Source organism: Pleurodeles waltl, chromosome 10 (assembly GCF_031143425.1).
Source record: "Pleurodeles waltl isolate 20211129_DDA chromosome 10, aPleWal1.hap1.20221129, whole genome shotgun sequence".
In the NCBI taxonomy this organism is placed as follows: Eukaryota; Metazoa; Chordata; class Amphibia; order Caudata; family Salamandridae; genus Pleurodeles; species Pleurodeles waltl.
This window is the reverse complement of record NC_090449.1, coordinates 742,293,483-742,307,143: the sequence shown is the minus strand read 5'-3', so window position 1 is coordinate 742,307,143 and position 13,661 is coordinate 742,293,483. Positions and strand designations below refer to the sequence as shown.

The window sequence follows — 13,661 nt, the reverse complement described above, 5'->3', positions numbered from 1 at the left end:
GGTCCTCTAAGGAGCCCCCAAAGTGCATGGAATCATACAACTATTACCTGCAACAGTATTGGGGTATGATTCTGACATGTTTGATACCAAACATGCCCAGGTTCAGAGTAACTATTATTTAGATGGACACGGGTAGTGACCCGTGTCCAGTACACAGGTAAAATGGCTTCCCCGCACTTACAAAGCCAAGTCCATTGAAGTTGGAGTTTGTAGGGGCATCTTTGCTCATGCAGGGGTGCCTTCACACAGGTACCTGCAGATTGCCCTCTGGGCTAGGAGGGCCTACCGTAGGGGTGACTTACAGTGACCTGCTGTGAGAAGGTACATGCACGTTTTCACACGGGATGCAATGGCAGGCCTGCAGAAGCATTTTGCATGGGCTCCCATGGGTGGTACAATACATGCTGCAGCCCATGGGTAACTCCTGGTGCCCCAGTGCCCTGGGTCCCTAAGTACCATATACTAGACTTGTATTGGGGCACCATGACAATTGTAGGGTGTGCTAAGTCCCAAGCAACCAAATTTAAAGGGAGCGAGCACAGTCACTGGGGTCCTGGTTAGCAAGATCCCAGTTAACACAGTCAAAACACAGTATCCGACAAAAAGTGGGGAAACTATGCCAAAAAGAGGGTACTTTCCTAGAGTATATATTTGACATATGTAGATACACTTGCATGGACATCTTTCTCTATACTTCCTGTATACTCTCTCACCTGCCTGCGGGAAAACAATTTAACAAAGGAATTGATGCCCATGCGCAGTATTGCAGAGAAGGAATCACTTGATCCTGTGACGTGTGTGTGTGTGTGTGCATGTGTGTGTGCATGTATAGTGTTTAGTTGTATGTGAAATACATGTTAATTTCCTTCAAAGAAAAAGCATTATCTGGACAATAAATTTAGTGTTGCGTGCCTGAGAAAGAATATTACTAACCCACACCACCTCCCTGAGTAGGCCATTGACTGCTCTGCTACATTGACTGTCAAGTGCTACATTGGGGTACTGGTTACCATTTTCCCATTAAGAAGGCAGTTGTGGACCTGTTACTTGTGAAGGACTCCTATTCTTCACAACTAATAACCCAATTTCTTACATCCAGGAAAAATTAACAATTCGAATGCTCAGTTTTAGGATCTTTTTGAAGATAGTTTACAACTTGATCTGTTAAATTATCTTTTTTTTTATTCTATAACAGCTCAACAGTCTAATCAATCTCCACTGTCCTTAACATCTGATGCCTCATCACCAAGATCCTACGTATCTCCGAGGATAAGCACACCTCAGAGTAACACCGTTCCTCTGAAGCCGTTGATTAGCACACCACCTGTGTCATCGCAGCCAAAGGTATTTTGCTCAATTCTGAACTGCAGTGTCTCAATACAAACTATTGTTTTTTCTATATTACATATCTGCTTGTTTTTCAGGGACCACTGAAGTCCTAAGTATTATCTCATTTCAAGTTGTTTTGTCACAATTTCCTATCACGATCTAGGAAGCATATCAAATTCAAGACAAGTGAAACATATGTCTACCCACCTTTTTATTCTGATGGATACTTCTAACCGCAGATTTCCAACCTTTAAAATATTCCTCTTGTACCTGACTGGATCCTGATGTTTTTCAAAGCAGTGCTCCAGCATTCAAATAGATTGCGCCATGCAGTTCCACACTGGCTTTGTTGAGTCCTGGAAGTGACTGACTGGGTGTAGGAAGTTGGCTCTGTATGTGCTATTTCAAAGTAAGAAATAGCATGCACAGAGTCCAAGGGTTCCCCTTAGAGGTAAGATAGTGGCAAAAAGAGATAATACTAATGCTCTATTTTGTGGTAGTGTGGTCGAGCAGTAGGCTTATCCAAGGAGTAGTGTTAAGCATTTGTTGTACATACACACAGGCAATAAATGAGGAACACACACTCAGAGACAAATCCAGCCAATAGGTTTTGTTATAGAAAAATATATGTTCGATGGCATATGTTGCTGCAGATACACATGTTTCGCACAGTCCGCTGCCTGGTGTTGGGCTCAGAGTATTACAAGTTGTTTTTCTTCGAAGAAGTCTTTTTTGGTCACGGGACCGAAGGACTCCTCCCTCTTCGGCTCCATTGCGCATGGGCGTCGACTCCATCTTAGATTGTTTTTTTCCGCTGTCGGGTTCGGACGTATTCCTTTTCGCTCCGTGTTTCGGTTCGGAAAGTTAGTCAGAATCTCGGAAGAAAGCGTCGGTATTGTTCCGTTCGGTATCGGGATAGTTAGGTACATCGACACCGATCATCGGAAGACTTTGGGGTAGCTTCGATCCCCCATCGGGGCCTGGTTGGCCCGACCGCGTGCGACATCGAAGCCGATGGAACGGACCCCGTTTCGTTTCTGCCCAAAATGTCACAGTAAGTATCCTTATACAGATCAGCACTTGGTCTGTAACTTGTGCTTGTCCCCCGAGCACAAGGAGGATACCTGTGAGGCCTGTCGAGCCTTCCGGTCCAGAAAAACACTCCGGGACCGAAGAGCCAGGCGTCTACAAATGGCGTCCACGCCGACAAAACAACGTTTCGACGACGAAGAGGAAACATTCTCGGTTCCGGAATCAGAATCCGGAGACTCAGACGTCGAACAACAACAACAAACAGTGAGTAAGACGTCGAAAATTAAAACCATCGAGAAGACAAAAGCCCAGGGGACGCCACTGCCAACAGGCCATGGCTCGACCCATAAAACCGGCGAGCCGTCGAAGGCGCCGAAAAAGGGCACGCCCATAGCGAAGACACCCGACTCCGGTCGAGGGACCGCCATGGAGCAACCTCGGAGCCGAGATAGCGGCTCCGAGAGGCAAAAACAAGATGCCGGCACCGAAGAACATCGGCACCGAGACACACTGCCGAAAGCCACAAAAATTCTGTCGGTGCCGAAGCCGAAAAAAGATTCTCTCTCGGCGCCGAAAAGTTCCACACCTCCATCCTACACAGAGGAACAAGGAATAAGTGGCCAGATGCACAGATTTGGACAAGAGCTCCAAAGTGTAGAATCAGACTACACTCAAAAGAGACTGTACATCCAGCAAGACACAGGGAAGATATCAACCCTTCCCCCAATAATGAGAAAAAGAAGGATCGGACTTCTCAAGGATGACGCACAACCACAAGCCAAAGTGGTTAAAAAAGTCACGCCTCCGCCCTCTCCACCACAACAGGCATCGCCGGCACAAACACCGCCACAAATGCACTCACCAGCGCAAACTACCATAAGTCAAGATAATCAGGATCAAGACGCTTGGGACCTATATGACACCCCAGTGCCGGACAATGATCCCGATTCATACCCCACAAAGCCGTCACCGCCAGAGGACAGTACCTCATACTCGCAACTGGTGGCTAGGGCAGCAGAATTCCACAATGTCCAACTGCATTCCGATCCTATAGAGGATGATTTTTTATTTAACACCCTCTCGGCTACACATAGCCAATATCAATGTCTCCCAATGCTACCAGGGATGTTACGGCACGCAAAACAAATTTTTGAAGAGCCCGTAAAATCAAGAGCCATCACCCCAAGGGTGGATAAGAAATACAAACCACCACCCACAGACCCAGTGTTTATTACTTCGCAGTTACCACCTGACTCCGTAGTAGTAGGGGCAGCTCGCAAAAGAGCAAATTCCCATACATCTGGCGACGCCCCACCTCCGGACAAAGAAAGCAGAAAATTTGATGCGGCAGGAAAAAGAGTAGCATCACAGGCAGCCAACCAGTGGCGCATCGCAAATTCTCAAGCGCTGCTGGCCCGATATGACCGCGCACACTGGGATGAGATGCAACTTCTCATAGACCATCTTCCCCAGGAATACCAAAAAAGGGCGCAGCAAATAGTTGAAGAGGGACAAACGATCTCAAACAATCAAATCCGCTCTTCAATGGACGCAGCCGATACTGCAGCGAGAACAGTCAACACTGCTGTCACCATAAGGAGACACGCTTGGCTCCGCACTTCAGGCTTCAAACCTGAAATCCAGCAGGCTGTCCTTAATATGCCCTTCAACGAGAAACAACTTTTTGGCCCTGAAGTGGACACAGCCATTGAAAAACTTAAAAAGGACACAGACACGGCCAAAGCCATGGGCGCACTCTACTCCCCGCAGAGCAGAGGCGCTTTTAGAAAAACTCTGTAGGAAGTTGGCTCTGTATGTGCTATTTCAAAGTAAGGAATAGCATGCACAGAGTCCAAGGGTTCCCCTTAGAGGTAAAATAGTGGTAAAAAGAGATAATACTAATGCTCTATTTTGTGGTAGTGTGGTCGAGCAGTAGGCTTATCCAAGGAGTAGTGTTAAGCATTTGTTGTACATACACATAGACAATAAATGAGGTACACACACTCAGAGACAAATCCAGCCAATAGGTTTTGTATAGAAAAATATATTTTCTTAGTTTATTTTAAGAACCACAGGTTCAAATTTAACATGTAATATCTTGTTTGAAAGGTATTGCAGGTAAGTACATTAGGAACTTTGAATCATTTCAATTGCATGTATACTTTTCAAGTTATTCACAAATAGCTATTTTAAAAGTGGACACTTAGTGCAATTTTCACAGTTCCTGGGGGAGGTAAGTTTTTGTTAGTTTTACCAGGTAAGTAAGACACTTACAGGGTTCAGTTCTTGGTCCAAGGTAGCCCACCGTTGGGGGTTCAGAGCAACCCCAAAGTTACCACACCAGCAGCTCAGGGCCGGTCAGGTGCAGAGTTCAAAGTGGTGCCCAAAACGCATAGGCTTCAATGGAGAGAAGGGGGTGCCCCGGTTCCAGTCTGCCAGCAGGTAAGTACCCGCGTCTTCGGAGAGCAGACCAGGGGGGTTTTGTAGGGCACCGGGGGGGACACAAGCCCACACAGAAATTTCACCCTCAGCGGCGCGGGGGCGGCCGGGTGCAGTGTTAGAACAAGCGTCGGGTTCGCAATGGAAGTCAATGAGAGATCAAGGGATCTCTTCAGCGCTGCAGGCAGGCAAGGGGGGGCTTCCTCGGAGAAACCTCCACTTGGGCAAGGGAGAGGGACTCCTGGGGGTCACTTCTGCAGTGAAAGTCCGGTCCTTCAGGTCCTGGGGGCTGCGGGTGCAGGGTCTTTTCCAGGCGTCGGGACTTAGGTTTCAGAGAGTCGCGGTCAGGGGAAGCCTCGGGATTCCCTCTGCAGGCGGCGCTGTGGGGGCTCAGGGGGGACAGGTTTTGGTACTCACAGTCGTAGAGTAGTCCAGGGGTCCTCCCTGAGGTGTTGGTTCTCCACCAGCCGAGTCGGGGTCGCCGGGTGCAGTGTTGCAAGTCTCACGCTTCTTGCGGGGAGATTGCAGGGTTCTTTAAAGCTGCTCCTTTGGATAAAGTTGCAGTCTTTTTGGAGCAGGTCCGCTGTCCTCGGGAGTTTCTTGTCGTCGTCGAAGCAGGGCAGTCCTCAGAGGATTCAGAGGTCGCTGGTCCCTTTGGAAGGCGTCGCTGGAGCAGAGTTCTTTGGAAGGCAGGAGACAGGCCGGTGAGTTTCTGGAGCCAAGGCAGTAGTTGTCTTCTGGTCTTCCTCTGCAGGGGTTTTCAGCTAGGCAGTCCTTCTTCTTGTTGTTGCAGGAATCTAATTTTCTAGGGTTCAGGGTAGCCCTTAAATACTAAATTTAAGGGCGTGTTTAGGTCTGGGGGGTTAGTAGCCAATGGCTACTAGCCCTGAGGGTGGGTACACCCTCTTTGTGCCTCCTCCCAAGGGGAGGGGGTCACAATCCTAACCCTATTGGGGGAATCCTCCATCGGCAAGATGGAGGATTTCTAAAAGTTAGAGTCACTTCAGCTCAGGACACCTTAGGGGCTGTCCTGACTGGTCAGTGACTCCTCCTTGTTTTTCTCATTATCTTCTCCGGCCTTGCCGCCAAAAGTGGGGCCTGGCCGGAGGGGGCGGGCAACTCCACTAGCTGGAGTGTCCTGCTGGGTTGGCACAAAGGAGGTGAGCCTTTGAGGCTCACCGCCAGGTGTGACAATTCCTGCCTGGGGGAGGTGTTAGCATCTCCACCCAGTGCAGGCTTTGTTACTGGCCTCAGAGTGACAAAGGCACTCTCCCCATGGGGCCAGCAACATGTCTCGGTTTGTGGCAGGCTGCTAAAACTAGTCAGCCTACACAGATAGTCGGTTAAGTTTCAGGGGGCACCTCTAAGGTGCCCTCTGTGGTGTATTTTACAATAAAATGTACACTGGCATCAGTGTGCATTTATTGTGCTGAGAAGTTTGATACCAAACTTCCCAGTTTTCAGTGTAGCCATTATGGTGCTGTGGAGTTCGTGTTTGACAGACTCCCAGACCATATACTCTTATGGCTACCCTGTACTTACAATGTCTAAGGTTTTGTTTAGACACTGTAGGGGTACCATGCTCATGCACTGGTACCCTCACCTATGGTATAGTGCACCCTGCCTTAGGGCTGTAAGGCCTGCTAGAGGGGTGTCTTACCTATACTGCATAGGCAGTGAGAGGCTGGCATGGCACCCTGAAGGGAGTGCCATGTCGACTTACTCGTTTTGTCCTCACTAGCACACACAAGCTGGCAAGCAGTGTGTCTGTGCTGAGTGAGAGGTCTCCAGGGTGGCATAAGACATGCGGCAGCCCTTAGAGACCTTCCTTGGCATCAGGGCCCTTGGTACTAGAAGTACCAGTTACAAGGGACTTATCTGGATGCCAGGGTCTGCCAATTGTGGATACAAAAGTACATTTTAGGTGAAGGAACACTGGTGCTGGGGCCTGGTTAGCAGGGTCCCAGCACTCTTCTCAGTCAAGTCAGCATCAGTATCAGGCAAAAAGTGGGGGGTAACTGCAACAGGGAGCCATTTCTTTACAAACTCCATTTAGAGGGGGGTTTTGTGGCCAACCCACAGACACCACCAGCCAACAAACAAGAACCACACCATATCAGGGTTCATTCCAAAGGGGAGGTTTCAGGGGATATAGAGGGGGTCAATTCCCAAGGAGTAGGGGAAGATTCCAGACTCCAAAAACACCTCCACCTAAACAGTGACTTTCAAGTCACACAACCCTTTCACTCAACACCAGTGGGGGGAAGACTAAGCCAATTCTACCAATCTTGGCAGCAGATTACAACAGACAATTGGGTATTAGCAATAATCCAACATGGCTATTGCATAGAATTCCACAAATTCCCACCAAACATCCCTCCAAAAACACGCAAAATGTCACCACAACATTTAGAACTTTTAGGACTAGAAGTTCAAGCACTACTGCAAAAGGATGCAATAGAGTTAGTACCAGTACAACAAAAAAACACAGGAGTTTACTCCCTGTACTTTCTAATTCCAAAAAAAGACAAAACATTAAGACCAATATTAGATCTCAGGACACTAAATACCTACATCATATCGGACCACTTTCACATGGTCACACTACAAGACATCATTCCACTGCTCAAACAGCAAGATTACATGACCACATTAGACCTAAAAGATGCGTACTTTCATATACCGATACACCCTTCTCACAGAAAGTACCTAAGGTTCGTATTCAAAGGAATACATTACCAATTCAAGGTGTTGCCATTCGGAATAACAACTGCACCAAGAGTATTCACAAAATGTCTAGCAGTAGTAGCAGCACATATCAGGAGACAACAGATACATGTGTTTCCTTACCTAGACGATTGGCTAATCAAGACCAACACAGTAAAAAAGTGCACAAACGACACCACATATGTCATACAAACCTTTCACAAACTGGGTTTCTCCATCAACTATACAAAGTCACACCTCGAACCGTGTCAGACACAACAATATCTAGGGGCAACCATCAACACATCAAAAGGAATTGCCACTCCAAGTCCACAAAGAGTGCAAGCATTCCACAAGGTAATAAGTGCTATGTTTCCAAACCAAAACATACAAGCAAAATTTGTGCTAAAACTTCTAGGCATGATGTCATCATGCATAGCCATTGTCCCAAACGCAAGACTACACATGCGACCCTTACAACAGTGCCTAGCATCACAATGGTCACAGACACAGGGTCAACTTCAAGATCTGGTGTTGGTAGACCGCCAAACATACCTCTCGCTTCTATGGTGGAACAGCAACAATTTAAACAAAGGGCGGACATTTCAGGACCCAGTGCCTCAATACGTTATAACAACAGATGCTTCCATGACAGGGTGGGGAGCACACCTCAATCACCACAGCATTCAAGGACAATGGGATGTACACCAAACAAAATTTCATATCAATTACCTAGAACTGTTAGCAGTATTTCTAGCGTTAAAAGCCTTTCAACCCATAATAACACACAAATACATTCTTGTCAAAACAGACAACATGACAACAATGTATTATTTAAACAAACAAGGAGGAACACACTCAACACAATTGTGTCTCCTAACACAAAAAATATGGCAGTGGGCGATTCACAACAACATTCGCCTAATAGCACAATTTATTCCAGGGATCCAAAACCAACTAGCAGACAACCTTTCGCGAGACCACCAACAAGTCCACGAATGGGAAATTCACCCCCAAGTTCTGAACAAGTACTTTCAAATTTGGGGAACACCCCAGATAGATTTGTTCGCAACAAAAGAAAACGCAAAATGCCAAAACTTCGCATCCAGGTACCCACACCGCGAATCACAAGGCAATGCTCTATGGATGAGTTGGTCAGGGATATTTGCATACGCTTTTCCCCCTCTCCCTCTCCTTCCATATCTAGTAAACAAGTTGAGTCAAAACCAACTCAAACTCATACTGATAGCACCCACATGGGCAAGACAACCTTGGTATACAACTCTACTAGACCTTTCACTAGTACCGCATGTCAAACTACCCAACAGACCAGATCTGTTAACACAACACAAACAACAGATCAGGCATCCAAACCCAGCATCATTGAATCTGGCAATTTGGCTCCTGAAATCCTAGAATTCGGACACTTAGACCTCACACAAGAATGTATGGAGGTCATAAAACAAGCTAGAAAAGCTTCCACTAGACACTGCTATGCATCTAAGTGGAAAAGATTTGTTTGCTACTGCCATACCAATCAAATCCAACCATTGCATGCCTCTACAAAGGACATAGTGGGATACTTACTACATTTGCAAAAAGCGAATCTCGCTTTTTCATCTATAAAAATACACCTCGCAGCAATATCTGCTTACCTACAAACTACTCATTCATCGTCTCTATTTAGAATACCAGTTATTAAAGCATTCATGGAAGGGCTAAAAAGAATTATACCACCAAGAACACCACCAGTTCCTTCATGGAACCTTAACATCGTCTTAACAAGACTCATGGGTCCACCTTTCGAACCCATGCATTCCTGTGAAATGCAATATCTAACCTGGAAAGTCGCATTTCTCATTGCAATCACATCCCTCAGAAGAGTAAGTGAAATACAGGCATTTACCATACAAGAACCATTTATTCAAATACACAAAAATAAAATAGTTCTAAGAACAAATCCAAAATTTCTACCAAAAGTAATCTCACCATTCCATTTAAATCAAACAGTAGAATTGCCAGTATTCTACCCACAACCAGATTCCGTGGCTGAAAGGGCACTACATACATTAGACATCAAAAGAGCACTAATGTACTACATTGACAGAACAAAGCTAATCAGGAAAACAAAACAACTGTTCATAGCTTTTCAAAAACCACACATAGGAAATCCAATCTCTAAACAAGGCATTGCTAGATGGATAGTCAGATGTATTCAAACATGCTATCTTAAAGCCAAGAGAGAATTGCCTATTACACCAAAGGCACACTCAACCAGAAAGAAAGGTGCTACAATGGCCTTTCTAGGAAACATTCCTATGAGCGAAATATGTAAGGCTGCAACCTGGTCTACGCCTCATACATTTACTAAACACTACTGTGTAGACGTACTAAATGCACAACAAGCTACAGTGGGCCAAGCTGTACTAAGAACATTATTCCAAACTACTTCAACTCCTACAGGCTAAACCACCGCTTTTAGGGGAGGTAACTGCTTTATAGTCTATGCGAAACATGTGTATCTGCAGCAACATATGCCATCGAACTGAAAATGTCACTTACCCAGTGTACATCTGTTCGTGGCATTAGTCGCTGCAGATTCACATGTGCCCTCCCGCCTCCCCGGGAAGCCTGTAGCCGTTTAGAAGTAGATCTTAAATCTTAAACATTTATACATTTGTAAATAATTATTATAAACTTTTTATGTACATACGTATTCACTCCATTGCATGGGCACTATTTAGAGCAAACAACTCCATCCTCACCCTCTGCGGGGAAAACAATCTAAGATGGAGTCGACGCCCATGCGCAATGGAGCCGAAGAGGGAGGAGTCCTTCGGTCCCGTGACCAAAATAGACTTCTTCGAAGAAAAACAACTTGTAATACTCCGAGCCCAACACCAGGCAGCGGACTGTGCGAAACATGTGAATCTGCAGCGACTAATGCCACGAACAGATGTACACTGGGTAAGTGACATTTTCATTTCTTAGTTAATTTTAAGAACCACAGGTTCAAATTCTACATGTAATATCTCATTTGAAAGGTATTGCAGGTAAGTACTTTAGGAACTTTGAATCATTTCATTAACATGTATACTTTTTACATAAAACACAATAAGCTGTTTTAAAAGTGGACACTTAGTGCAATTTTCACAGCTCCTGGGGGAGGTAAGTTTTTGTTAGTTTTGTCAGGTAAGTAAATCACTTACAAGTCTCAGGTTTGGGTCCAAGGTAGCCCACCTTTGGGGGTTCAGAGCAACCCCAAAGTTACCACACCAGCAGCTCGGGGCCGGTCAGGTGCAGAGGTCAAAGAGGTGCCCAAAACACATAGGCTTCAATGGAGAGAAGGGGGTGCCCCGGTACCAGTCTGCCAGCAGGTAAGTACCCGGGCTTCGGAGGGCAGACCAGGGGGGTTTTGTAGGGCACCGGGGGGGACACGAGTCAGCACAAAAAGTACACCCTCAGCAGCGCGGGGGCGGCCGGGTGCAGTGTGGGAACACGCGTCGGGTTTCCAATGGTTTTCAATGAGAGACTAAGGGATCTCTTCAGCGTTGCAGGCAGGCAAGGGGGGGCTCCTCGGGGTAGCCACCACCTGGGCAAGGGAGAGGGCCTCCTGGGGGTCACTCCTGCACAGAAGTTCTGATCCTTCAGGTGCTGGGGGCTGCGGGTGCAGGGTCTTTTCCAGCCGTCGGGAAATGGAGTTCAGACAGTCGCGGTCAGGGGGAGCCTGGGGATTCCCTCTGCAGGCGTCGCTGTGGGGGCTCGGGGGGGACAACTTTGGTTACTCACAGTCGTAGAGTCGCCGGAGGGTCCTCCCTGAAGCGTTGTTTCTCCACCATTCGAGTCGGGGTCGCCGGGTGCAGTGTTGCAAGTCTCGCGCTTCTTGCGGGGAGTTGCAGGGGTCTTTAAATCTGCTCCTTGAAACAAAGTTGCAGTTCTTTTGGAGCAGGGCCGCTGTCCTCAGGAGTTTCTTGTCTTTCTCGAAGTCGGGCAGTCCTCAGAGGATTCAGAGGTCGCTGGTCCCTTGGAAAGCGTCGCTGGAGCAGGTTTCTTTGGAAGGCAGGAGACAGGCCGGTAGGACTGGGGCCAAAGCAGTTGGTGTCTTCTGTTCTTCCTCTGCAGGGGTTTTTCAGCTCAGCAGTCTTCTTCTTCAGGTAAGTTGCAGGAATCTAAATTCTTAGGTTCAGGGAAGCCCTTAAATACTAAATTTAAGGGCGTGTTTAGGTCTGGGGGGGTTAGTAGCCAATGGCTACTAGCACTGAGGGTGAGTACACCCTCTTTGTGCCTCCTCCCAAGGGGGGGAGGTCACATCCCTAATCCTATTGGGGGAATCCTCCATCTGCAAGATGGAGGATTTCTAAAAGTTAGTCACTTCAGCTCAGGACACCTTAGGGGCTGTCCTGACTGGCCAGTGACTCCTCCTTGTTGTTTTCTTTGTTTCCTCCGGTCTTGCCGCCAAAAGTGGGGGCCGTGGCCGGAGGGGGCGGGCAACTCCACTAGCTGGAGTGTCCTGCTGTGCTGTGACAAAGGGGTGAGCCTTTGAGGCTCACCGCCAGGTGTTACAGCTCCTGCCTGGGGGAGGTGTTAGCATCTCCACCCAGTGCAGGCTTTGTTACTGGCCTCAGAGTGACAAAGGCACTCTCCCCATGGGGCCAGCAACATGTCTAGGTTGTGGCAGGCTGCTGGAACCAGTCAGCCTACACAGATAGTCGGTTAAGGTTTCAGGGGGCACCTCTAAGGTTCCCTCTGTGGTGTATTTTACAATAAAATGTACACTGGCATCAGTGTGCATTTATTGTGCTGAGAAGTTTGATACCAAACTTCCCAGTTTTCAGTGTAGCCATTATGGTGCTGTGGAGTTCGTGTAAAACGGACTCCCAGACCATATACTCTTATGGCTACTCTGCACTTACAATGTCTAAGGTTTTGTTTAGACACTGTAGGGGCACAGTGCTCATGCACTGGTGCCCTCACCTATGGTATACTGCACCCTGCCTTAGGGCTGTAAGGCCTACTAGAGAGGTGACTTATCTATACCTGCATAGGCAGTGAGAGGCTGGCATGGCACCCTGAGGGGAGTGCCATGTCGACTTACTCATTTTGTTCTCACCAGCACACACAAGCTGGCAAGCAGTGTGTCTGTGCTGAGTGAGGGGTCTCCAGGGTGGCATAAGACATGCTGCAGCCCTTAGAGACCTTCCTTGGCATCAGGGCCCTTGGTACCAGGGGTACCACTTACAAGGGACTTATCTGGATGCCAGGGTGTGCCAATTGTGGAATCAAAAGTACAGGTTAGGGAAAGAACACTGGTGCTGGTGCTGGGGCCTGGTTAGCAGGCCTCAGCACACTTTCAATTCAAAACATAGCATCAGCAAAGGCAAAAAGTCAGGGGGTAACCATGCCAAGGAGGCATTTCCTTACACTGGGCCTGCATATGAGCTCCATGCCTGTAAACTGGCATCAGTTACTTTCTTTCCACATCTTCGAATGTGTAGCTCTGTGTAGGAAGTTGGCTCTGTATGTGCTATTTCAAAGTAAGGAATAGCATGCACAGAGTCCAAGGGTTCCCCTTAGAGGTAAAATAGTGGTTGTAAAGAAATGGCTCCCTGTTGCAGTTACCCCCCACTTTTTGCCTGATACTGATGCTGACTTGACTGAGAAGTGTGCTGGGACCCTGCTAACCAGGCCCCAGCACCAGTGTTCCTTCACCTAAAATGTACCATTGTATCCACAATTGGCACACCCTGGCATTCAGATAAGTCCCTTGTAACTGGTACTTCTAGTACCAAGGGCCCTGATGCCAAGGAAGGTCTCTAAGGGCTGCAGCATGTCTTATGCCACCCTAGAGACCCCTCACTCAGCACAGACACACTGCTTACAAGCCTGTGTGTGCTAGTGAGAACAAAATGAGTAAGTCGACATGGCACTCCCCTCAGGGTGCCATGCCAGCCTCTCACTGCCTATGCAGTATAGGTAAGACACCCCTCTAGCAGGCCTTACAGCCCTAAGGCAGGGTGCACTATACCATAGGTGAGGGTACCAGTGCATGAGCACTGTGCCCCTACAGTGTCTAAACAAAACCTTAGACATTGTAAGTGCAGGGTAGCCATAAGAGTATATGGTCTGGGAGTCTGTTTTACACGAACTCCACAGCA

The 13,661-nt window shown here is 47.5% G+C and overlaps 1 protein-coding gene across 9 annotated transcripts in view; it reads left to right on the top strand.

The window, feature by feature from the left end:
• Positions 1-13,661, top strand: part of WAC (WW domain containing adaptor with coiled-coil) — a 554,026-nt gene that overhangs the window by 361,510 nt on the left and 178,855 nt on the right. For all 9 annotated transcript variants that reach the window (XM_069211302.1, XM_069211303.1, XM_069211305.1 and 6 more), the window contains one exon: positions 1,196-1,344. In XM_069211302.1, coding sequence (XP_069067403.1) covers positions 1,196-1,344 — 149 coding nt within the window. The remainder of the gene's footprint in view (positions 1-1,195; positions 1,345-13,661) is intronic.